Source organism: Heloderma suspectum, chromosome 3 (genome assembly GCF_057233095.1).
Source record: "Heloderma suspectum isolate Gila_16-S chromosome 3, 16-S_ref, whole genome shotgun sequence".
Classification (NCBI taxonomy): Eukaryota; Metazoa; Chordata; class Lepidosauria; order Squamata; family Helodermatidae; genus Heloderma; species Heloderma suspectum.
This window is the reverse complement of record NC_139460.1, coordinates 267,991,357-268,017,581: the sequence shown is the minus strand read 5'-3', so window position 1 is coordinate 268,017,581 and position 26,225 is coordinate 267,991,357. Positions and strand designations below refer to the sequence as shown.

General features: G+C 45.4%; 2 protein-coding genes across 11 annotated transcripts in view; one reads left to right on the top strand and one right to left on the bottom strand.

The window, feature by feature from the left end:
* Positions 1-1,461: 1,461 nt before the first annotated feature.
* TBCCD1 (TBCC domain containing 1) lies at positions 1,462-20,242 on the bottom strand. Of its 9 annotated transcripts, none has more exons than XM_084846911.1 (10): positions 19,784-19,902; positions 15,414-15,487; positions 13,223-13,584; positions 12,064-12,213; positions 8,587-8,953; positions 6,071-6,257; positions 5,785-5,966; positions 5,469-5,583; positions 3,899-4,041; positions 1,462-1,904 (listed from the first exon to the last, which is right to left on the bottom strand). In XM_084846911.1, exons 2-9 carry the CDS (start codon positions 15,415-15,417, stop codon positions 3,912-3,914), a joined length of 1,497 nt encoding a protein of 498 aa, XP_084703037.1. In that variant the 5' UTR covers positions 15,418-15,487; positions 19,784-19,902; the 3' UTR covers positions 1,462-1,904; positions 3,899-3,911. The 9 variants fall into 9 exon arrangements, with proteins under 9 accessions (XP_084703037.1, XP_084703036.1, XP_084703032.1 ...); XM_084846910.1 differs by having other exon boundaries at positions 19,642-19,874; XM_084846906.1 differs by having other exon boundaries at positions 5,469-5,966.
* The window catches only part of DNAJB11 (DnaJ heat shock protein family (Hsp40) member B11), a 19,450-nt gene continuing 12,954 nt past the window's right edge, over positions 19,730-26,225 (top strand). The window contains exons 1-2 of one of the 2 annotated variants that reach the window (XM_084846915.1): positions 19,730-20,158; positions 25,384-25,540. In XM_084846915.1, coding sequence (XP_084703041.1) covers positions 20,151-20,158; positions 25,384-25,540 — 165 coding nt within the window. In that variant the 5' untranslated portion in view covers positions 19,730-20,150. Of the gene's footprint in view, positions 20,159-20,764; positions 20,961-25,383; positions 25,541-26,225 lie in introns of those variants that run through there. The other variant, XM_084846914.1, reaches the window with a different exon arrangement.

Genomic DNA, 26,225 nt, shown 5'->3' with positions numbered 1-26,225 from the left:
TGACACTAACAGCCCTTTTGAAATAAATGGGATTTTTTCCAGCAAAAGCACTGTTACCTTTGGGTTGCATGCGTCTCCATTTCTGCTTGTACTTAACTGCAACCTAAACCATACACATTCCTCTGATGCCTTAAGCGTTCACAGTATGTCAAGATTATCTTCTCTCTTACCACCACCTCATCTATGAGTTCCCCCCACAACACGGAGATTCATCGCCATGCCATAAAAGCAACATGGCTAACACACTTTGTGGTGTATGGAACACAATAGTTGTGTTTCATTTTAAGTTGTTATAACCTATTCTAAATCTTCAGGTTATGGCACAACAGACATCTAGACAGACATATTCTTGGAACATATTTTGTTCACCAGAGAGGTTAATAAAACCGTTGTGAAAACAGTGAATTTCAACTGGGCAGTGGTGGGCATAGTACAGTTAGAAACAAAACAAACCCTCAAAGATCATGAAATGGATTTAGTAACAAAATATGACATTGGGCTTCTGTATGCCATCTTCAGCAGACTTGAGCTTTAAGTGTGTACCGACAGCATTTCAGACACAATTCTGCAAAACTAAATCTAGGAACTTGTAGAAGTAAATCCTCTTCTACAAATGTGAGGAATTACTCAACTGGGAAAATCTCTGCCACTATAAATAAATTTGACATCGTAAATGGAAAATTTTAAGATAACCTTTGCAATGCTGTGAATCCAGAGTATTAATGAGAGCTAACATTTGTAGCATTAGACCAATTAAGCATGCATGCTTTGAAGTAATTGTAGATGAGAAGCATAGCAACAAAGCACTTCTGGGTTTGGGTGGTTTGAAAGACAACCACCTCTGAAATGGAACTTGATAGTTTACTTTCATTAGAAAAAAAGTGACTTCAGAAAGAAACTATTTACTTCAGTTTAAATCGTATCATTCATGTTCGTGTTCAAATTTAGACAAAGAAGTACAGAAGCTATTCTCTCCACTTTTATGCACAATTTGACACAAAAAGTATAAACCTAATGAGGTAGGTTTTTTTTTTTTGTAGAGAACAGTGCAATCCTATACATGTCTTGTCAAAAAATAAGCCTGAGCTTAATGGGGCTTACTCCCAAGTAAGCGCATATAGGACTGTAGCCAAAGTGACTTCCTTTACTTTCCTTTTACAAGGGGCAACTGGAGATAAACTATAGACTAAACTACAAGGTTTTTCTAACTACTATGGCTCCATACTTTTTGCAGATAACCCAAAGGTAGGCTAATTCATTTTCTTATCTTCCTATTTCCAAGAAATCTTTGCCTGGCCTATGAGTATGGCTACCCAATAATTTTAGTGGGTCTGTTCTAAGTATGTCTTAAGCCTGGATCCAACTCACTGTCTCCAAGACCCTCTTCTTGAAGTATAAAGATAGTTCTGAACATTATCATTCAATAAAATCTGAAAAAAGAAAATAAAAGACACAGACACACACAATTGTGCCAATTTAATTAAATTTCATAGTTGAAGTGCTAACAACTGGTATAAAAATACATCTAGGGAGTTGTATACAAGCAATGTTCACTTAATAGCAGGGGAAAGGTTCATTCAGTAGCCAGAAGCTTGCCCCAAGCTTCTCACCAAGGAAGTAATTCCTTTTCCACATACCTTTACAGGTGCTACACATATAAATTTTGCTTTCAGCCATGGACAGAAGTGTTAACAGCAAGGAAACCAGCAGTCCTGGCTGGTTTCCTACAGAGGCTGGTTTCTGAGAAAGATGCAGAGCTGGAACAGGAAGAAAAAGTCCATCTCCTCCTTGACAATGACACCAAGTAAATCTAATTTCCAAACTCATCAGCAATGCCATGGGAGCTTTTAATCAGCTTAGCCCCAGTCTATTGAGGGGGGAACACTCAGAGAGCATCTCCTAAACTGTAATAAAGCAGATAAACATATTTATATTTCTTGAATCCAGTAATCAAACACATTAGTTTCCAAGTAGTTCATTAGATGGCATCTATAAAACACACTGCAATAATGTAATTAGGAGGGAAAGTGCGCAGCTTAGTTTACCACCTTTAAGCTACTTAGAACTATACAGATAAAAACTAAATGAAGTATCCAAAAAAAAAATCAAATGTTACACACATTAAGCATCAGCGACTATATGCTGAAGCCATACAAAACACCAAAAAGACCCCTGCCCATCAACTTTGCAATCTTAAGTTACACATAGATAAAGGAGTAATGACAATAGGTTGGAAGACAGTTAACCAAAAGCTGAGGGTGAAGCTGAGGTGGCACAGTGGCTGAAGAAAGAAACAGAAGTAGCTTGACAGAGAGCAAGGGACACAGAGCGGCATGGCATATGTTTTGAAGGTGAAACTGGGAGAACAAACAGGGGATGTTGTGCAGAACAATAAGGAATAAGGGAAACAGAGAAAAACCAGTGTAGTATATGGCAAAGCTTTCAATGGAAGGAAAGGGTCTTGCAATGGATTTGGACAGTAGGAGGGGGACAGTGCAGAGATGTGAAGGATGGAGCAGGGGCCCATAAATGCACTCAGTGGCAAACTTATCTGGTCAGTGTGTTTGGGACACCTGCCCCAGCCCACAGTGAGAGATGGGCAGTGATTCCTCTTGGACCTCTGACAGCTCTGTGTGATGGCAGGGATACATCCCTGCCCTTCTCCAATCATGCTGAGCTCTAGACTGTCTCTGAAGCTCAACACAATTCCAAGGAAGAGCCCCCGCCCTTCTCTTAAATGGAAAAGGGCAAGGGTAAGTCCCTGCATTCTTGCTGAGCTTTGGAAGCACGGTGAACCAACAACACTCCCAAGGGCCTCTGAAGCAAAAACCAACAGAGACAAGACTCTATCCTTTCTCAGCCAGGCAGAATTCAAGTGGGAGCAAAAATTGTGGAAGGACATCAAGGCCAACCCAGATCTGTGGAACTCTGCCTTGGAATAATCCTTGTAAGATCAGAACTAAAGGGAGGTTTGAAAGACTGCTGTATGGCAGGAATGAATATAATATACAACTTGCTGATTGTAGATCTCAACAACCAGGAAGAGAAAAGAGTTATTTGAGACAAGTGTCATTGATCCATTAGGAAGCAGACATTAGCAACATGACAAACTTCCTTCTATGCCTTTGCTTTCCTTCTGAGAAATACAACAGAATATAGCTAATCTCTATGACTTCTAATATAGCATATTCTAATTCTATGCAAGAAGGTCAGGTTTTTACTAAAAAAGATATTCCTAATAAGTTAAATCTTCAGGTGATTCACCTACCAATTGGAGATTTTAGACTTCCTGACTGCCTGATGTGGGAGACAAACTTTTTGTAAGCTTTCCCTAACCTCCACAGCAATAGAGCAGGCTTCCCCAACCTCGTGCCCTCCAGATGTCTTGGACTTCAGTTCCCATCAGCCCCAGCCAGCATGAACAATGAACAGAAATCCTAGGAGTTGTAGGATCAGATGCACCTTTGATCTAATCCACCAGGGCAATGATTGTTCTTATTTGAATAAAACCAAGAAGACCTGTGCTGGATGAAACCAAAGGCCTATGTTGTCCAGCATTCTGCTCACACTGGCCAACCAGAGGCCTATGGAAAGCTTGCAAGGAGGGCATGGGCGCAACAGCACCCTCCCCCTCATGCTCCCCAGCAACTGGTGCATGCCGGCATACTGCCTCTGATACTGGAGGTAGCATATAGCCATCAGGACTAGTAGCCATTGACAGCCTTTAGGAATTTGTGTAACCCACTTTTAAAGTTGTCCAAGTTGACAGCCATCTTGTGGTAACAAGTCCCACAGTTCAACTAATAAGGAAGTATGTCCTTTTTTGCAAGACAGTGGTGCAAGACAAAAGGTAGTCTTTTTACAAATGCAGTAGGGGACGCAAGATGTTTGAACTCACCTTTGAAGCTGTCCTATCCTGCTGCCTGCTTAGAACCTGCAGCAGGAAGCACCAGGCTGTCAAGCTGTTGACGACTGCCTGTGTGGACCAGCCATTCATAGAACTTGTTCTCCACCAACACCTGGAATGTCTTCCTCTGGTGCCTGAAACCCATTCAAAATTTAGCACTGTAGCACATGAAATTCGGTACATACTCTTATCATTCAAGCCCTCTCTTCATTGACTAGCAAGGCAGCTTTTTTCATCCAGTGCTAAATGATACAGTGTTAACTGATGGGGAAGGGCTATACCTGTTGGGTCTCAAAGACACAGGAGCCTCTCTCTCAGAAAATATTGTCACTCTGTTTTGTTTTCACTGGGGGGGGGGAGAGAGAGAGTGCGCGTGGTATTTTGGAAGCACTACAACAGATGGGATCAAGTTTACACTTCCTGTCCCTTTAAAATCTGTTGAATTGGCTCATCATGAGGCAGTTAAATGCATAGAAGCCCCCTGCTGGGAGAAAAAGGTGTAAACCCTGCAAGGGGAAAACAACCGGGAGGGGGGGGCTTTTTGAGGGTAGATGTTATTTCAAAGTATTCCAATTAAAGGAAGCCTCTAACCAAGCCTTTGAGTTTGTATACTGATTCCTATGAATTCCCACCATTCCTACCCCACACACGGAGGATTCTAACTGCAATTGGAAACTGAAAATTCCACTACTAGAGAACCAAAAAGATTTTAGTCCACCAGTGACCATTTCTTCTCTACCAAGCTACTCATCATGATAATCAGGTGCCCAAATGCCAATAAATTCTGCATGGAACAAAAAGTAGTACTGAACTTCTCCATATGATTTCACTGAACTTGAACCTCTGTGTAAGAAAGAGTGGGGAAAATATACCCTTACTAATAACAATAATTGTTCAGGTTTGCTCATATGAATTCAAATCTTCCTCAAACTGCCTCTGAAGTTATGAGATTTGAACACTAAACATTTTGGATGTTTCCAGAAGTCAGGACAGCAGACATCAGAATTCTTAAAACCTAGGCCACTGGATGTGCCAATTCAACAAGGACTACTTCTATGTCCTTTAGACAGGATAGCACAAAATTTGTTAACAGATATGCAGCCTGATCCTATGTATATCTCCTCAGAAGTCTGTCCCACTGAGTTCAATGGGTCTTACTGCAAGGCAAGTGTGCATAGGATTGCACACTACAGACAGCAAAAAGGGTAGTAAATATCATATCCAGAACAGTAGGTTCAGTGAAATTCAATTGTCCTTCTGTATGGTACTTTTAGAAATAAGTGTCTTATGTATTATAAGAAACAGAGGTAGATATTACAGCACGTTTGACATTTCATTCTTCATTTAACATTTTTCTATGTTTTGTGAATTAGGTTTTACAAAGCATCAGTTGACAAGTTGACAACTTAGAAAAGATCAACAGATGGCCCACAGCTGTCCTGTAGAACAATCAAGGCCAGAGATAAGACTTCAGTATTAATGCACATCCATACATTTTGCTCCAAAGCTGCTACAGCTGCAGACTCTTCCCTCCTTGAAGAAAGCTGTTACTTATACTTACTTGGTCAACCCTGCCTCCTTCACAGTCTTCTGCCAGATCTGTATCCTCTGTTCCCGTTGACTCAGTGCCTTTTGGTACGCAGGCGGCAGCCCACCAGGTATTTCTGTTGTGTCTCCTTCCATTTCAAACGGAACAACAAAGGGGTAAAACTCTGAGGGTGGGAGCAGCCTGAACACATTCTCATCACAGTTCTCTTTGCATATCAACATTGGATTATCCCAACAGTTGGGCACTGTAGCCAGGCCAGTCCTGCCCATGTGGTCCTCAAGCATTGGATAATGGGTGTGGAAGGGGGCAAAGGTTATCATTTGGTTACCCAGTAGGATGAGAGGTCTAGTTGGGATGAGAACATGCAAGGTGCAATTGGTGGTCGATGACAGAGACAGACGGTGGCAAACAGCAATAAGTTTGACGTTGTCACAGCTATGGAGGTGAACGACTGTCTGTACTGGCCCCAGGACAAAGGTGCTATTCCTGCATTTCTCGATGGTCACAGATCTAAAAGAGAGGGAAAAGCAACAAAATTAAAACAGAGGGGTAAAAACAATATAAAACAGGACACACAGCTTTCAAATGAAGTTGACTGGAGAAGGCTAAGTCACCTCAATGGAGACAGCAAATAGATGAAAGATTCACAGCAGCGATGAATCCTCACGTGAGTGTCTTCTAGGGTATCTGAGCTCTTTGCCAGTGTTTGCTTGTAAACTTGGCTCATCACAACCATGCGATGTGCTGAAGGGACCATATGAGTATTACAGGCTATCTTGGCTCGCTTGGTCGTTCCTTCAACTGCAAGAATCAGTAAACATTGGGTTTTTTAAAAAGTATTCTTGCTTAAGCTGGTGTTCCCCATGACATCTAACTGGGGCAGTGTCTACTGTCTGTTTGGTGACTCGTCTTGAGAGTATCTACATATTCTGGGGAGGGTGAGCTGGAAAAAAATCAGAGAGGTTTCCTCACTCTTAACCCACAAACAAAGGAGGCTATTTTGCCTTCATTGACCAGTATACCACTGAAAAAATTTGACCAATCAGGAAGTGAAATTCTTCTTTTTCAACATTATCAGTTACTGCAATTTGTTATTGAACATATTATGTCTACTAGAGCACCCAATGAAGACTTTATAGTCAAAACGGAAACACACTGGGGTCCCATAAACTGACGAGCATAACTGATACAGCTGTTTCGAAATTTTAACTGACCGTTTATAATTGTTGTTTTGTAAAATCAACTGGCATAATTGTACCACTAATCAATATAACTTTTGTAATTAATTGGTCTGGTGCAGTTGTGTAGGTCTCTTACACCTGGACTGTTTGTACTGTAACTGTTATTGGGGACCTTGTCCTTTCTGCCCCCCTCCAACTAGCCATGCCACTCGGGTTTGGACAACACAACAAGCTGTGCCCAGGTGGGTAATTAGACAAATGGTGCCCGGCACACGCAGCAGCTTAAACAAACTACAGTGGCTCGTTTAAGCCACGGTGATCATGTGAACCAGGCCAAAAGGCTTTCATTAAGGCCTATCCAGAAATACGTTCAAGTCGTTCTAAGTTTCTTTTCAATATGAAACATAGAAAATACTTCCTTTGGGGGCTATTGAGAACTGAAACTAGCTACACAGTTATTGCATAAAGGGCACCAGAATGTTTCCATGCCATCCAATTTATGCACCAGCTCATCCTGCATGCACAGTATGTTTCCCTCAAAGTTATATACATTTGTGTAGCCTTTCACTCTTACTGGTACTGTGAAAACTTACCCACCGTTCATGCAACAGGAAGCTAGCAGTCCCACAGCAATCAGAAACGAACGAAAAAATGCTTGTTTCCAGAACAGAGCAGGGCAGTGGAGCTTGCAGAAGCTCCACTGACCTGTCCTGTTTTGGAAATGAGGATTTCCATTTATTTCTGGGATTACTGTCGGAAGCACTAGCTTCTGTTGTGCAAGTAGTGGGTCCTGCAAGTGAAAAGGAACTAGCAGGAGTACAGCAACTGTATTGGATACTGCCCATAGGATTCAGTGGTTTCCTCTCACTAAGAAGCCTATATTTTAGTCACATCACACATTAAACTAATGCATTTATAGTCTCCTTACAATTAATAATGACAATAATGGACTCAATTCTGTACAACTTTGGACAAACCATTACATTCCCCATATATGACATGCAAACAACAGTGTTACATGAGTTTTGTTATGTGCCTAGAGAGGACAGTGACAAAGACCATAACTGAACAAGCAAGCAATGAGTCACCACTCCTAAGAGAGAAGATACCTAGTGATACCAACCCAGCCTAAATTACCTTGACAATGCAAGGAGGAGATACCAGCACATATTATTTGGCATGAATGAATTCAACCATGATCTGGAGCATAAGGTGTGAAATTTAGAGCTGGAAGATCCAGACTCAATCTTTATCTACAACACTTTGGAATTGCCAGCCTTTTCAAAAAAGCCAGGATGTCATTTGAGTTGCTAGACGGAAATGCTCTACAAACTGACGTACATTTTCATTGCCAAACAAAATACACTTTCTTGAGTGCTGACATTTATTAAACACCTGAAGTAAAATACCAAATAAGGATTTTAACACTTGAGGGTGTCAATTTTAACTAAAATGTCTGACGATAAGGACAAGATCAGAAATGCTGCACTGAAGGCAACCTGTCAACTGGCTACTGCAGCCTTCCCCAACCTGGTGCCCTCCAGATGTTTGGGGCTTCAACTCCTATGAGCCCCTAGTAGCATGGCCAATGGTCAGGAATGCCAGGAGTTGTAGCTGAAACCATCTGGTGGCGCCAGGTTGGGGAAGGTTTGGCTAGTGGGAAAGAAAACAATTGTAAATTCAGCCTTTTCAATAGATGCTGATGGTCAAAAGATGCTATGTTACAGTATAGCAAGGGTGGGCAACTTGTGGCCCTCCAGGTGTTTTTGTCTACAACTCCAATGATCCCTTACCACTGGCTATGCTGGCTAGGGCTGATGGGAGTTGTAGGCAAAAACAACTAGAGGGCCAAAAGTTGCTGCAGTATAGGAAACTGTTTTCTGCAAATAAGAGAAAAAGAAGATTTTGTGCTTAGGTGCCAACGGTTTAAAGACCAGAGATAACTGTACCTTGCTGTGCCCATGCAAGCTTTTTCCCAGACTTGAGGCAGGCTGATGTCCCAAATGGGTTCTCAGTCAGACAAGTCCTCAGCCAGGACTCGAGTTTGGGGAAGGAGAAGGCTTTGGAGATCTTTGAGAAGCCACTCTTAGCATGCAACGGCTGCCAGAGTGCAAGCTCATGCAGATGGTGGACAGTCCTGTTCTTGTTCACACCTCCTTCAATAAGGAAGCCGAGAGCTCGGACAGCTTCAAGTGAAACCAGACTACTGTGGGTAGAGTGAGAGGAGGCAGTAAGCTGATCTGGGTCCAGTAACAGTTCCAGAAGTTCCTGGAGATGGTTTTGGACAAAGTCTTGGTGGTAGTTGTCATTCCAGTTCTTAGATCAAATCAACAAAACGCAAAAAGTCATTATACACAGGGAAAGTTTTCATAAAACTGAAATCATAATACCTAGCCTGTACAACTCATTCACGATAGTCCAGAATGGAAGTATAGATTTTCCTTCTATTCAGTTCTTTTTCATTTGCCACCCACTACAAGCAGGCATCCAGTATAAAAAGAACCAGAGCCACTGTTCAGTTTTCCTACATTCTTATGACCACGTAACGGTCAAGGGGTACATGTGCTTCACCAGTTTTTTTTTTAAATGAATACAGGAAGCTAACAGTTCTTAATATCCTAAAGCACATTAATGCTTTGCATGCACGCAAAATGTACAACATAAATACAGCAACAAAGGGATTTGATATGGAATGCCAGAAAGTGTTCATCAACATTATTATATAATAGCTGGAGCTCTCTGGGCGGTTTGCAAAGAGTAAAACTTATAGTGCACATGCAAAAGCTGTCTCCATTAAGAGAGGGGGGAAATCTATAGATTTAGCACTCACAGATCAGCCTTCCCCAATATGGCACCCTCCAGTTGTGCTGGACTACAGCTCCCATCATTCCCACCCAGCATGCCTGGGTACCATGTTGAGGAATGTTAATCTAGATGAAAATTTCACCATGAAGTATGCAGCATGTGCTGGATGACAGTATAACTGTAAAGTTGCCCTGCTGTTGATTCACCTAAATCAGATCATTACTTTTCATATGGTTGAAATCTCTGCCAGGCACAGCAGAGGAAGGCGCAGTTGCTTCCTCAGTTGGCACCATAGCAACTGCCATCCTGCCAAAGGAGAGCAAATTTGTTCCAGATTGGCCGACCTTTTCTGTGATGACAAGCAGCTGTCAGTAGTATGCCACCTAGCAGATATTTTTGAAAGATAAACACACTTAATCCATCCCTTCAAGGTAAAGGTGACAATTTAACAATGACTGAGAAAGTAGCTGCTTTTCAAAAGAAACTCGTGCTATGGAGAGAGCATTTTGAAAATAAAAAGGTAAAGGTGTCCCCAACCAGTCGTGTCCGACTCTAGGGTGTGGTGCTCATCTCCATTTCTAAGCCAAAGAGCCAGTGCTGTCCGAAGACGCTTCCGTGGTCATGTGGCCGGCATGACTGAACACCGAGGTGCACGGAACGCTGTTACCTTTCCCACCGAAGCGGTACCTATTTATCTACTTGCAATTTCTTGCTTTCGAACTGCTAGGTTGGCAGAAGCTGGGACTGAAGACGGGAGCTCACTCCGTCACGCAGCACTCGGGTCTCGAACTGCTGTCCTGCTGACCTTCCGGTCTGCAATTAACCACTAAGACTAACCACTTAGTCTTAACCACTAAGCCACTACAGCCCCCATTTTGAAAATAGGTGTTTGGAAATGTTTCCATCGGTATGTGATTTTGTTGCCAAAAATAATGTGAGTGTGTCACCTATAAAAACTCTCATATCTGTACACTTTAAAAACTTGGAAACAGAATTTTCTAACCTGCTTAAAAATCTTCCAAATGAAGAGTTTTAGTGGGTTTTGAACGCATTTGTTAAAAATATAAATACGGAACACCTTCTGATTAGTTTGCAAGAACAACTGACATCAGGGAAGATGGAAGTTTACTAGCTGAATTTCAACGGAAAACTTTGTGTAATTGGTGGATGGGATTGAAAAATGCGTATTGTGATTTATTAAGCACAGCCAATGATGCATTTCTTCTATTTGGATCTACGTATCATTGTGAGGTATCTTTTTCAGCTATGACAGCTGTTGAAACCAAGTATCGAAATAAACTGCACTTGGAACCAGACATTCGAATCGCTGATATCACAAAGTGTTAAAGCATGATTTTCAAAAATAATGAAGCATATTCGATCACATTGCTCTCACTAAAAAACATTAATATTTTAGTGACAGCAAAAAGGTTTTTTATACCATTAATAAAATAAATTATTTTTAAAAAACTGTTTATTTCATCTTTATCTCATCCTTTTTAATTTCTATTGTTTATGTTTTATAATGTACATAATATATTAGTACAGTGTTAACATGTATATCATTTATATATAAATAAATATACATATATATTTGTATACATCCATGCTCTGATAACCTCTCGTCTGGATTACTGCAACGTGTTATACATGGGGCTGTCTTTGAAAACGGTCCAGAAACTTCAGCGAGTCCAAAACAGGGCGGCAAGATTGTTAACAGGGACTGGCCAATGAGATCACATTACGCCAGTCCTTTTCCAGCTGCACTACCTGCCAGTCCATTTCTGGACCTGATTCAAAGTGCTGGTATTAACATTCAAAGCCCTAAACAGCTTGGGGCCAGGTTATCTGAAGGATTGCCTCCTCCCATATGTGACTGTCTGGACTCTTAAGACCATCCTCAGGGGTTCCTCTCCAGGAGCCCCTGCCAAAGAAAGTGAGGCTGCTGGCTACCAGGAGGAGGGCCTTTTCTGCTGTGGCCCCCGGCTGTGGAATAAGCTCCCTAGAGAGGTTCGCCTGGCACCTACATTGTTCTCCTTCCAGTACCAGGTGAAGACCTTTTTATTCTCCCAGTATTTTAGCTTCTTAATCTTTTAGCTCTGGTGTTTTAAATCTGTATTTTAAATCTCTGCAGTGCTAACTAGGTTTTATTCTGGTTGTACTGTTATATTGTGGTTTTAAGCTTTTATATTTTATATTGTTTTATGCTGCACTTTGTGGTTTTAATTTTTGTGAACTGCCTAGCTTCGGCTACTGGGCGGTACAGAAATGAAATAAATAAAATATTTGGGGTGCGTGCTCAAAAAAATTTAACTGATAGGCATGCACAATCAAAAAATTTGGAGACCGCTGTTGTAGAGAACTGGCCTCCAGGACAGCAACGCTATATACTTTTGAAATATAGCAGGCCCAGCCTCCCCTTCAGGTGTCACAGTATCCTCCCTTCAGAGGCCTCTTACCAACCAGCACTCTCCATCCCATGCAATAAAATATTAATATCCCAATATAGAAAAGGAACATAGAGTTACTCCGGTTCTTTACACTTACCTTCAAACTAGAGCTTACACACTGCTTCGGGGGGGGGGGGGGATACTTGAAAAAAGAGCAGTTTAAAGCAATACCTTAATCTGATTGCTGGATTCTCTTGTCAGACTGTAAGACTTAGATCTCGGATTTGGCCACTCATCTCCAAGTAGAGATGTCCTCAAGGAAACTTTGTTTAGTTGCTGAATATAAAGGAACAGCAGGAATTGAAGCGTGTCCACAGATAACTAAGGAGAGAGACCGACAAAAAATTGATTTTTAAAGGAGAACATTAAGTACCATATTATTTAGCAGGGGTAGTTGTTTTATATTCATAGAATCATAGAAGAGTAGGGTTGGAAGGGGCCTATAAGACCATTGAGTCCAACCCCCTGCTCAATGCAGGAATCTGTCAAAGGATCCCTGACAGGTGGCTGTCCAGCCTTATCTTGAATGCCTCCAGTGCTGGAGAGCCCATTACTTCCCTAGGTCATTGTCATATTGCTCTAACAGTCAGGAAGTTTTTCCTGATGTTCAGCAGGAATCAGCAGCAGGACAGGCTTCCTGTCACTTCCTGTCCTGATGTTCAGCAGGACAGGCTTCCTGTCACTTGAGCCCATTATTCCGTGTCCAAGAGATCCTGGCCTTCCTCTCTGCGACAACCTTTCAAGGACTTGAAGAGCGCTATCATATCTCCCCTCAGTCTTCTCTTCTCAAGGCTAAACATGCCCAGTTCTTTCAGTCTCTCCTCACAGGGCTTTGTTTCTAGGCCCCTGATCATCTTGGTTGCCCTCCTCTGAACCCTATCCAGTTTGTCTGCATCCTTCTTGAAGTGTGGTGCCCAGAACTGGACACAGTACTCCAGATGAGGCCTAACCAGTGCTGAGTAGAGGGGAACTTCTACTTCCCGGGGTTTGGAAGCTATGCTTCTATTAACACAGCCCAAAAGAGCACTTGCCTTTTTTGCAGCCTCATCACATTGTTGTGATATTCAGCAGCAAGCCAGTACAGTGAAGTGAGGAAGACACAGACAAACCATTGCTTAATTTTATTTTAAAAACTAGAGCCAATTTCAATGGGCTTAAGTATACTTAACCTCATGTTAGATTGTCCCCCCCGCCCCTGTGAACCCATGCAGTACACTATAAGGTACAGAAGGGAATAAACTGTTGTTCTGTGCATCAAAAACAAGGCCCAATAAGATTTCTATGACGAGCATACACCAGATTCCATAATATTAAAAATGCAATTTCATGCCTTATTCCTTTGCTTCTCTGCCTCCTCCTCAGTTGAACAGCTGGATATCACCTCTGCCCATTCCAGTCGCTCCTCTGAGGTCCGTTCAATAAGACTGCCAAACAATTCAAAATATAGCCAAGCCAGATCTTTGCCTAACTGCAGCTTCCCACAAGCAATATGCCGCCACATAGGCCAGGAAAGGTACGGATAATAGCCTTCACTAGAATGCATCCGGACATAAGTTGACATCTTCCGGAGATAATGCATGCTAAACTTGGAGGGAGGTGGGATTTGCAAGGCTCCCACTATGAAAGGTTCCATCTTCACCCACAGACTGACTGTGGGTTGATCCATTTTAGCTGGCCACAAGACTCTCACATCTGTATTTGAGAGAAAATGAAAAAAGAAGTTTGTCAAGCCATTAGCAAAATACTGCATTTCTACACCTTTCTGCAATGAAGGCACAAACAGGTATCAATGGTCTATTTTCCTCCCGTCCTTTATGTCTTTCTGCTGACTGATATCTTATATTTAAATATTTGTGGTACTAAAATATACACATAAGTGCATTCTACACAGCAGGGAAATTAATATTTGGACGTTTAACTTCAAAAGATGTTTTGGTGAGTCCTGCCAGCCACTGGATCCAAATAGCCCTGGTGGGCAACTAATTTTTAGGAGCTGTATTTTGAATTGAGCCAAAGCTCAACAGCCAGCAACATTAGCTCTTTAATCCCACTCTTTCTCAGTATGAACCACAGAGGCTTGGGCCAACTCATTCCTTTATTCACCTCAGCTACTCACTCCAATTTTCCCATGTCTTGGCTCATGGAAATGGGGGAAAAGATTAAGTATGTAAGAGGAAAATTCTAACTGTTGTTTGGTGCAGCCACACTTGGAATACTGTGTCCAGTTCTGGTTACCAAATCTAAAAAAATACATTATACTACTGGAAAAAGTGCAGAAAAGGGCAACTTAAATGATCAAGGGGATGGACCATCTCCCCTATGAGAGAAGGTTACAACAGCTGGGATTGTTTAGCTTGGAAAAAAGGAGGGTAAAGGGGGACATGACAGAGGTCTACAAAATTATGCATGGTATGAAGAATGTGGAGACATTTTTCTCCCTCTCTCAAAATACTACAACCCGGGGTCATCCTATGAAGCCGATTGGTGGGAGATTCAGGACAGATAAAAGGAAGTACTTCTTCACGTAGCACACAGTTGAACTATGGAATTCGCTACCACAGGAAGTAGTGATGGCCACCAGTTTGGATGACTAAAACGGGGTTGGACAAATTCCTGGAGGAAAAGGCTATCGATGGCTACTAGTCCTGAGACCTATGTGCTACCTCCAGTACCAGAGGCAGTGAGCCTATGTACACCAGCTGCTGGGGAACATGGGTGGGAGGGTGCTGTTGCACTCATGCCCTGCTTGTGGGTTCCCAGTCAACAGCTTGTTGGCCACTGTGTGAACACAATGCTGGACTAGATGGACCCTTGGTCTGATCCAGCATGGCTCTTCTTATGTTCTTAAGCCACTCTGGGAGCCTTTTTGGCTGAGGAGCAGCATAAAAATACTTCAAATAAATAATAACAAAGTGACTCATTCTACATTGTGATCTCTCCTTGAGCCAGAATCACATGCACAGAAGGTGTTATGGCCTGAATGTGGACAGTCTCTGAGGAAGAACAAGCTCCTAGACTCTGAACCTGGGACCGGTAAGAAGTCTGAATCAACAGCCCAAGAATGTTCATTCTTGTAAATGTCCCCATGAGGAAGGCAAAAGGCACAATTTGAGGCTATTCAGTGGTAAAAACTCTGAGGCCTAGTCTCCATTCCTTGGTGCTGCATATGCTGATACCTACTGCTGGTTTCTACAAGCCTATTCCCCCACCCCAGACTTTGCCAAGCACCCTGCACTCTCTCAGCTCCAATGAAATACGCCATTGTTAAGGCAGGTAGTGACAGGAGCCAAGGCCTTTCCAGCTGTGCCCTTTCACACCTTTCCTAGAGAGATTTACCTGGTGCTATTTTTATTTTACTTTCAGGTGAAAAAAATTATTTGCCCAGACCTTTTAGTTGTTTCCTGCTGGATTTTTAATTACCTGCTGAGATTTGTGTCTTGCTCGAGTTTATATTTATTATTTTACTTTGTACATTGCTCTGAGTTGCAAACAACTGTTTTTAATACATACAATGTACTCACTCATTCAGCTGCTGTTCAAACTGGCAGGAGGCAGTGTTAAAGCGTACTTTACAGCTTGCATCACGAGAAAGCAGCTAAGGAACATAAATGAGAAATGGTCCCTTGCATCAGAATCATGCTGGGGACTAGAATGAAAGCCCCTGAAGGCATAGGGGGATTAGACTGAAAGCCCCTGGCATAGGGAGAGAGGTTTGTTTGATACAGCCCACCGCTCCCTCATTTGACATAGGAAACGCATACCAAAGGTTCATCTGACCTGCAAAGAAAGGCACCCTAGCAAAGGCCCAGAGCTTGGGGATTAAATACACTGGCACAGCAGAGTCGGATGATGGGTGTCCACCCTCCATGGGTACTTGGAAGTCCATACCCTAAAGCTTTTTGAGGGGATGGGAGAAAGGAAGGAGTAGGGCAGCAAAGCCTTGTTCCACCAGACGGAAAGTTTGTGCCCTTAGTAAAAGCATCACACCCAAGGTTTTCCCCAGCAAGGAAGGTAAGAAGCAGCAAATAGAAAGCTGCATCCGTGGTATTTTGTTCTGCCAAGCATCTCTTTATTTATTTATTTATTTATTATTAAATTTATTAATCGCCCATCTGACTGGTCACCCAGTCACTCTGGGCGATGTACAACATAATAAAACAGTTTAAAACAATAAAATTCTACAATAAAAACATTACCTAAAATACCCTAACCCACCCCAAATGCCTGCCTGAACAACCACGTTTTTAATGCACAACGGAAGCTCATTAAAGAGGGGGCATGACGGAGTTCCCTAGGGAGGGAGTTCCACAGAGTGGGAGCCACCACAGAAAAGGCCCTCTCCCTCATCCCCACCAGTCTAGCTGTCCTGGCTGATGGGACAGAGAGAAGGCCATCCGAGGCTGATCTTGTTAAGCGGCCTGTCTGGTGCTGCTGGAGGCGCTCCTTAAGATAGGCTGGGTCAGAACCATATAGGGTTTTAAAGGTCAAAACCAACACCTTGAATTTGGCCCTGAAAACAACTGGTAACCAGTGCAACTCCTTCAGCACTGGAGTGATGTGATCTCGCCGGCGGCTGCCTTTAATCAGGCGAGCCGCCGCGTTCTGTACCAGCTGCAGTTTCCGAACCGTCTTCAAGGGTAATCCCACGTAGAGCGCATTACAGTAGTCTAAACGAGAGGAGACCAGCGCATGTACTACCGATGGGAGCAGATGGTCGGGAAGGAAGGGGCGCAGCCGCCGTATCAGATGGAGTTGATACAGCGCTGTCTGGCTCACAGCTGACACCTGAGCCTCCATGGACAGCTGGGAGTCCAAAATGACCCCCAGGCTGCGGACCTGGTCTTTCAAGGGTAGCCGTACCCCATTCAACACCAGGTCAACATCCCCTAGCCTCCTCTTGTCTCCCACCAAAACTACCTTGGTCTTGTCAGGGTTCAGCTTCAGCTTATTCCTCCCCATCCAGCCACTCACCGTCTCCAGACATTTGGGCAGGGATTCTACGGCCAACCTTGGTGAAGATTTGAATGAGAGGTAGAGCTGCGTGTCATCCGCATATTGATGAAACTGCACCCCAAACCTCCTGATGATAGCCCCCAGCGGCTTCACATAGATGTTAAATAGCATCGGGGAGAGGATGGAACCCTGTGGCACCCCACATGTAAGTGGCCACGGGTCCGAAACCTCCTCTCCCAGTGCTACCCTCTGGTACCTGCCAGAGAGGAAGGACCGGAACCACCGCAATACGGTGTCCCCAATGCCCAACCCCTCCAGGCAGTCCAGGAGGATACCGTGGTCAACGGTATCGAAAGCCGCTGAGAGGACGAGGAGAACAAGGAAGGAGCATTCACCCCTATCCAGAGCCCTCCTCATATCATCTACCAAGGCGACCAAGGCCATTTCTGTCCCATGCCCAGGCCTGAAGCCTGACTGAAATGGGTCTAGATAATCAGTTTCTTCCAAGTGTGCCTTCAACTGCACCGCCACCACCCGCTCAATCACCTTGCCCAAAAATGGCAGATTTGAGACTGGGCGAAATTTGTTCAGAACTTGAGGATCCAAGGAGGGCTTCTTTAAGAGCGGTCTTATCACTGCCTCCTTGAGGGCTGACGGCATCACTCCCTCCTCAAGGGAGGTGTTCACCACCGCCTTGATCCCCTCACCCAGTCTCTCTCTGCAGCCCATAATGAGCCACGATGGGCAAGGATCAAGTAAGCAGGTGGTCAGCCGTACCGATGAAAGCACCTTGTCCACTTCATCAGGAGGACGAAGCTGGAACCGATCCCACAAAACCGGTTTGCAACTGTATCCACAGCGTGCAGAGTAACACACCTAATCTGATCAATTTTATCTGCAAAGTGCCTTGCCAAGGCCTCACAGGCGGCCTTAGAATGCTCCAGTGGTTCCGGAGCCACAGGACCGACCAGGCTCCAGACCACTTGGAACAACCTCCAGGGGCAGCACTCTGCAGACGTGATGGAGGCAGCATAATATTCCTTTTTTGCTGCCTTCACCGCCACGTGATAGGCTGAAGATACAGCTCTAGCCCGTGTCTGATCGTCTTTGGAGTGAGACTTCCGCCACCGGCGCTCTAGCCGTCTCACCTTCTGTTTCAGAGCTCATAACCGCGGACTGAACCATGGTGCAGTCCGAGCCCTGTTCAGGGGGAGAGGGCGTTTCGGAGCCACCTGATCTAATGCCCCAGTGATTGCGGCATTCCAGCCACCCACCAGGGTCTCGACCGAGTGGCCGTTGGCGTGCCCCAGAGAATCCCCAAGTGCGTTCAGGAATCCATTTGGATCCATAAGAAGCCTGGGGCGGACCATTTTAATGGGTCCTCCACCCTTGCGGAGGGGTTGTGGAACCGAGACGTCCAACGTCACCAGATAGTGATCTGACCATGACAAGGGGGTGGTGGATATACCCCTGACTTCCAGATCACTCCCCGCTTCTCCAGAAACAAACACAAGGTCTAGTGCATGACCAGCTACATGGGTGGGCCCAGTTAGAATATGGTGCAGCTCCCAGGAGGCCATGGTCTCCATGAAGTCCCGAGGTGCTCCTGTGAGGATGGCCTCCGAATGTACGTTGAAGTCCCCCAACACCAATAAGTTAGGGGACTGTACACGCACATCAGAGACCACCTCAAGCACCTCGGCCAGGGAGTCAGTCGTGCAGCGGGTTGACGGTACACGAGCAGAATCCCCAGACTGCCCTTCGGGCCCAACCTCCAGTACATGCACTCAGCAACCTTGGTCTCCCGGAGAGGGGGTCTGGTGAAGACCAAGGACTCTCGGTAGATAACAGCCACTCCCCCTCCCCGATCCCCAGCCCTCGGCTGCTGTGCACATGAAAATCCGGCTGGACACATGGCTGCAAGGGTTGGAGCAGCAGCCTCGGCCAGTCAGGTCTCCGTAATACATGCCAGGTCTGCACCCTCATCCAGGATCATGTCATCTGTTAAGCCAGCCTTCCCCAACCTGGCGCCTTCCAGATGTTTTGGACTTCAGCTGCCATCAGTATGAGCCAGCATGGCCAATGGTCAGGAATGCTGGGAGTTGTATTTCAAAACAACAGAAGGGCACCAGGATGGGGGAGGCTGCAATACAGTGTAGAACCATATGGACCTCTGATGTGATCCACGAGAGCAATTAGTGTTCATATTGACCATAGCATAAGAAGAGGAATGCTGGATGAAACCAAAGGCCTACCTAGGCCACCCTTCTGTTCCCACAGTGGCCAGCCAGATGCCCATGGGAAGTCCACACCCTCCCTCCCATTTTCCCCAGCAACTGATATTGGAAGACATACTGCCTCTGCCGGTAATGTAAAGCCAGCATGCCTAGGACCAGTGACTTCAACTCCCATCAGGCCCAGCCAGAATGGCCAATGGTTAGTAATGCTGGGAGTTGTTGCCCAAAACATTTGGAAAGCACCAGGTTGGGGAAGCGCCTGTTAAGCAATCAGCGCCTGTTTATTAGGGCCGGGGGTCCTCCAGGATGCTACCAAACTTCTGGGAGGAGAAGCGGGGAGACTCTGAGTGTAATCCAACGTAAGTGCTACTTAGAATAGACCCACGGAAATGAATGGGGCGTAAATTAGTCATGACTTACTTGAGTTCCGCTCACTTCAATGGGTCTACTCTCAGGAGCACTTATGTTGGACTTCACCCTTCGGCTCTAGCGGGATGAAGCGTCGCCCGTCAACCCCGCCTCAGGGTGGGGCGGGCAGCGTCCGCCCTCCTCCCGTTACCTGCGCGCCTCAAGCGGCACCTCTTCCTCGCCCGCTCTGGCGGCGGACCGGCTTTCAAATGCCCGCGGCCTCCGCCCGCTGCGCCTGCGCACACGGTCTGACTAAGGCCGCGGCCACTGAGAAACACGCACACCCGGGGCACCTTCAAAAGAGATGCTCGCCTAGAACGACCAGGCCGTTGCTGTGAACAGCTGAGGCGCGACTCGCCCCCGCCCCCTGCTCGCGGCACTCTGAACGCTTCCGCGGAGTCCTTTTTCTATCATTTCCGCGCATTCCTGCTGGACGAAATAACCGCGTGGAGGACGCAACAGCGCCCTCTCCGGGGGGGAGGAATCCCGCCAGGGAAATGGGGGTCAGACATGGGGGTCTTCCGCCCGCAAGCTCCCAGAAGGCGTCCCAGTTCGAGCCCAGCCTGGCCACGGTCCATTTCTAAAAGCGAAGTCACGGCGTAGTCCGACGTGGAAATCCTCCTCCCCGCTTCCTGGTGACCTGCAGTCTCTTGCACATTTATGGGGAAGTAAGTCTCGTTGCCTATGAGTAGACAGGGATAGGACTGGGCTGTCACTGTAGCCCCCTCAGATGTTGTGGGACTCCAACTCCCACCAGTCCCAGCCAGCATGGCCAGGGGTGATGGGTGCTTTGACTGTCATTCATCTTGATCATGGGGGACAACTTGTAGCCCTCAAGATCTTCTGGCCTACAACTCCCATAATTCCTCACCATTGCCTGTGCTAGCTAAGGCGGATGGGAGTTGTAGGCCATAAAAAACCTGGAGGGCCGGAAGCTGTCCAACCCTGGACTCGACTTTTCTTTGGATTAACATATTTTTAAAGTCATCCTGTTGATAAGAACGCATTAGGAGCCGCAGAGGGAACACAAACTTACAAAACGTTTGCCAAGTCGACGGAGGAGAAAAGAGAAAGATAATGCTCCTCCCCTTTAGAAAAAAAAATCACTCGTGACGTCACCACGGCGCCCCACGGTCCAACCACGGCACAACGGTTGGACACGGACTACAACGAGGCGCTGCCTTGCGCGTCCCGCTGTATTGATGTAGCAACGTTTGATTGGCCGGATCGAGCCGGGTCGCGGGTGAAGTGTGCAATTGTGGTTGGCCAGCGGCGAGCGAGGGGAGTATGCTGTGCCGGGTGCGGATTGGTCGCTTTCCTTCACCGGGTTCTCTTTCGTGCCTATGGTTACCGGCGAGTGAGTGAGGTGGGGGTGCGGAACCTGCTCGACGAGACCCCCGCCATGTCCCCCCGCTCCCTCGGCGCTCTCCTCCTATTGCTGCTGTGCCTGCTTGGGGACGCCATTGCCGGGTGAGCTCAGGGGAAGGAAGGGGGGGCAGGGAGGAAACGCCACCCGCGCTCCGGTCCTCGCAGGTGGCCTCGCCGTAGGGTGGAGCCCCCTTCTTCCTGTCTGCCTTCGTCACCGCCGCTGTGAGGGGCCCTTCGGAGCGGGTGTGCTTCGCCGCTTCCCCTCCGTTTCGCCCACCAGCTCCTGGCTCCACAATGACAGCTGCCCTTCCCACGCGTGACGGGATGGGGCTGCGCCCTTCCCCACCACCCCCTGCCGGGCTGCCTCCTCGGGGCTTCCTGGTGGCTCTGGCCCCTTCCCCGCGTGAGCAGGAGGAGCCACTCCGGTTTCCTGTGCCGTTCGTAGCTTGGGTAGGCGAGGGAGTTCCGGCAGGTGTCGTAGGGCCACTGTGGTGTAGCCGTCACAGAGTTGGACTAGGATCTGGGTTCAGATCCCCGCCCAGGCATGAAGCTCGCTTGGTCACCGTGGGCCAGTCGCTGTCTTTCAGCCTAACCTACCTTGCAGAGTTGTTGGGAGGATAAAAATTGGGGGAGGGAGGGAGCATGTGAGTTACTTGGAGGAAAGGTGGGATATAAGTGTGGTATATATTTTTAGAAATATGGTGTTTTTCTTGTAGAATTGTATTGTTTTAAACTGTTCCGTTATATACTTTGTACATCGCCCAGAGTGGCTGGGTGACCAGCCAGATGGGCGATTAATAAATTAAATAACTAAATAGGTGCTGGCTGTCATTTTAAACTGTTGCAAATGGTGAGAAAAGCTTCGTCTGCTAAAATCTGTTCCACAGAGATGTTAAAGTGCTCAACTGGTGGCCAGGCACTCTAATAGACCAAACAAGGGCCAATAAATTGAGCCTTTATCCAGTTCGTATGTGGTGGGTTGTCTTCCTGGGTGACTGGTATTCACTCTGTTTTGGATGGGGTTGTAGTCCCTCTGAAGGAGCATGTTCACAGCCTGGGGACACTAAATTAATCATTTTTTGACACTTGAGGCGCAGGTGGTCTCTGGCAAGAAATGCCCTTTACTAGCTAAGGCTGGTGCACCAGCTGTGACCTTATCTGAACAGGGACACCCTAGTTTCAGTGATCCATGCTCTGGCAACCTCCAGATTTGTGATGTATGCTATGTGGGAATAGTTCAGAAACAGTTGTTCAGAATGCGGCTGCTAGATTCTTAACTGGGACTGGGTATATGGTCAGCTCATGGTGGTGCTGACTCCCAATCCATTTCTGGGCCCAACTCAGAATGCTGGCTTTGAGCTTTAAAGTCTATTATGGCTTGGGACCAAGGTACATGAAGCATTGCCTGTCTCCGCACATGCCTGTCTGTAGACTAAGATCTTCATCAGAGGCCCTTGTCAGTGGTGGTGCCCTGATGGTGAAATGCTATCCCCAAGGAGGCTTACCTGGTGCCTACTCAGATGTCATTTTGGCATCAGGTAAAGGCCTTGATATTTTCTCAAGCCTTTCAATTCAAATTGATTGGTTTGATCTTGGCTGGGTTTGTTGTTGTTTTTATGTTGCTTCTGTTGATTTTACTGTTACTATATAATAGAATCATAAACTAGTAGGGTTGGAAGGGGCCTATAAGACCATCGCATCCAACCCCCTGCTCAATGCAGGAATCTTAAGTCAAAGCATCCCTGACAGGTGGCTGTCCAGCTTCATCTTGAATGCCTCCAGTGTGGGAGAGCCCACTACCTCCCTAGGTCATTGGTTCCATTGTCATATTGCTCTAACAGTCAGGAAATTTTTCCTGATGTTCAGCCGGAATCTGGTTTCCTGTAACTTGAGCCCATTATTCCGTGCCCTGCACTCTGGGATGATTTGGAAGAGATCCTGGCCTTCCTCTCTGCGACAACATTTCAAGTACTTGAACAGCGCTATCGTATCTCCCCTCAGTCTTCTCTTCTCAAGGCTAAACATACCCATTTCTTTCAGTCTCTCTTCATAGGGCTTTGTCCCCTGATCATCTTGATTGTCCTCCTCTGAACCCTCTCCAGTTTGTGTGCATCCTTCTTAAAGTGTGGCGCCCAGAACTGGACACAGTACTCAAGATGAGGCCTAACCAGTGCTGAGTAGAGGGGAACTAATACTTCACAGGATTTGGAAGCTATACTTCTATTAATGCAGCCCAAAATAGCATTTGCCTTTTTTGCAACGACATCACATTGTTGGCTCATATTCAGCTTGTGATCTACAACAATTCCAAGATCCTTCTCGCTTGCAGCATTGTTGAGCCAAGTATCCCCCATCTTGTACCTGTGCATTTGGTTTCTTTTTCCTAGGTGCAGAACTTGGCATTTATCCCTATTAAATGTCATTCTGTTGTTTCCTGCCCAGCGCTCCAGTCTATCAAGATCACTTTGAATTTTGTTTCTGTCTTCCAAGGTATTAGCTATCCTGCCCAATTTTGTGTCCTCTGGAAATTTGATTAGCATTCCCTGCACCTCCTCCTCCAAGTCATTAATCAAAATGTTGAAGAGCACTGGGCCCAGGACTGATCCATGCGGTACCCCGCTTGTTACCTCTCCCCGGTTTGAGAAGATCCCATTGATAAGTACTCTTTGAGTCTGATTCTGTAGCCAACTGTGGATCCGCCTGATAGTTGTTTCATCTAGCCCACTTTTTGCTAGTTCGCTAACCAGGATATCATGGGGCACTTTGTCGAAAGCTTTGCTGAAGTTGAGGTATATTATGTCCACAGCATTCCCACAGTCCACAAGGGAGGTTACCTGATCAAAAAAATGAGATCAGATTAGTCTGGCATATGTTTGTATGCTTCTGATTTCTTAGTTGTATTGTATATTTTCAAATGTGTAACCCACCTGGAAACTTTTATTAAAGGATGAGATATACATACCTGCAATAAATAAATAAAGTACACCTACCTCCGGACATATGCGCGCCCACACACACACACACACACACAGTGCAATTGTATATATATTTACTCTGAACTAAGATGCATTGACTTCAATGGGACTTACTCCCAAGTAAGTGTGTGTAGGATTGCACCTTTAGGCTACAGTCCTGTGCACATTTTACCTGTGCATAAGCCCTATTGAAAACAGTTACTTCCTTCCAAGCAAATATCCAGAGGCTTGTGCTGCAGGTTACACTCTAAAGTCCATGCTGAAGTCTGGGAATCCAAGATAAAAAATTGTAAATGTTAGTTTGCGTGTCACTTAAAAATGTTTGCCAATCCCTTCCTGTGATGATGGTTGAGAAAGTACCATAAGCGCTGTAAATAAATGTGCTTACCGATTAAGGAAGTTGACATCCTACCCTTTTATTGCAATTGCAATACAAAGGGCAGCTTACAATATTAATGTAGCACCTAAAGTTAATATCAGTAAAACAGTGCAACAATACAATATTAAAATAGAGATACATGCAGCAGAAATGTATAAAATCAAAGGGCATGGTCTGAGGGCACAAGATATAGCCACCTTGATGAAGCTAAGTAGGCCTGAGTCTGGTCAGTGCCTGGATGGGAGACTGCGTGGGAGCCCTACGTATGTCATTTTGAGTTCCATAGTGGAAGAAAGGCGGAATATCCTTTTACTAAAACTGCATTAAAATAATTCAGCCCAGTAGGTCAAAAGCCTGCTGGAACAAAAATATTTTCAATAAGTGACAGAAGGCTAAAAGCTGGCCAGACAACCTCCTGTCTTTCCTCCCATTGTAATGGTTGTTATTATTATGCTTTGTATTCTTTGTTATGCTTTGTATTCTTCTGGTAGCACCTTCTTCTTACATACTTACTGCTTGTATATCTAAGTTTCTGCCAATCTATTCAAGAGTGTGTGCTTGTGTCTGTAACGTGTGTGTGTGAGAGAGAGAGACATGTCACACATACATACATAAAACAAAACAAACTAAATTGAAAGGGGCAGAATTTTCTAAGGCTTTTGTAGTCTTATGCCATCAGCTGCTTCATTTCCTTGCCTGTGTGTCTCTTCTTTTGTTTCCCCTCAGGGTACAGAGATCTTAAGTAGCCCCTGGGAAGAGGTATATTATCAATGTGTAGGCAAGATAACATCGCACATTTACAGTGCAATCCTATGCCGGTGCATTCCAGAGTAACTTTCACTGTATCCAGTGGGGCTTACTCCTTAGGAAATGCGTTTAGGAATTCAGTCTGGAATAACTGGTTGTGTATATAGGCTCATGTTTAAAAACAGTATCTGCCTTCAGTTTTTCTGTGGCTGGAAGTTCTGATACTTCCTTGGAGGTACCATGCATACCACCCCTGGGATGCAACGCTTGCAGAGCTTTCTCTGGAGATTGCAGTTGTTGTGGCTGTCAATGGTATTGGAGGGGAAGAAGGAATCCTCTTACTGTCCTCTAACTTGTGGCCTGAGGATAGGCAGACATTAAAGGAAGAGGGACACAACGGGCAACTGGCTTTATTGTTTTTCAGGAGAGATTTCTATAAGATCTTGGGGGTGCCTCGCAGTGCATCTGTTAAAGACATTAAAAAGGCCTACCGAAAATTGGCCTTGCAGCTTCACCCAGACAGGAACCCTGATGATCCGCGTGCACAGGAAAAGTTCCAGGATCTTGGGGCTGCTTATGAGGTCAGTGTGCTTAGTGTGCAATACGCTCTGTGGAATGTGTTTAATAGATATAACTTCTTAAAGTTAATAATTGGTCAACTAAAAATGTTTTATCATACTACTTTGGGGGCCAGGTAGAGTTTGGCATTTAGCCCAACTGAAAGCTCAGAGTGAGCTCACCTTCCTCCCTTGGCACAGCTCTTAGGCTGAGCCCTGGCACCTGGACGAACCCCAGGAGGCTCAGCAGACCAGACTGGGGAGTCCACTGGGCTGGAGGTTCTGCACCCCTGACATAGTGGGACCACAAACCTGAACAGGCTGCAGCATAAAACATACAATGACATAAGGGTGCTTCCAAAGGAGAGCTCCTAGCACTACCAATCAAAAGGCATAGTGCAACTAATCCATCTTTCTGTCCTTAACAGATTTTTTGTGATAAGAAAAAAGATGGGAAAAGCATTGGGAAAACATGGGAGGGTAACAAATGGTAGATGATTTAAACTCCAGGAAAATTCTGTGTTTGAGACAGCATGACTACACAATAATAAAAGCCTTGTCTGGACACACACATGGCTTGGGGAGGGGAGAAAACCCTCTCCAAAAATAAGAACAACTCCACTAGGAGCTTGCAAGCTAGTTTCATATAGCTGACTGCTGCTTGTGCTGAGATTAAGATCTACTCTACTTAATAAATGCAATTCTATGC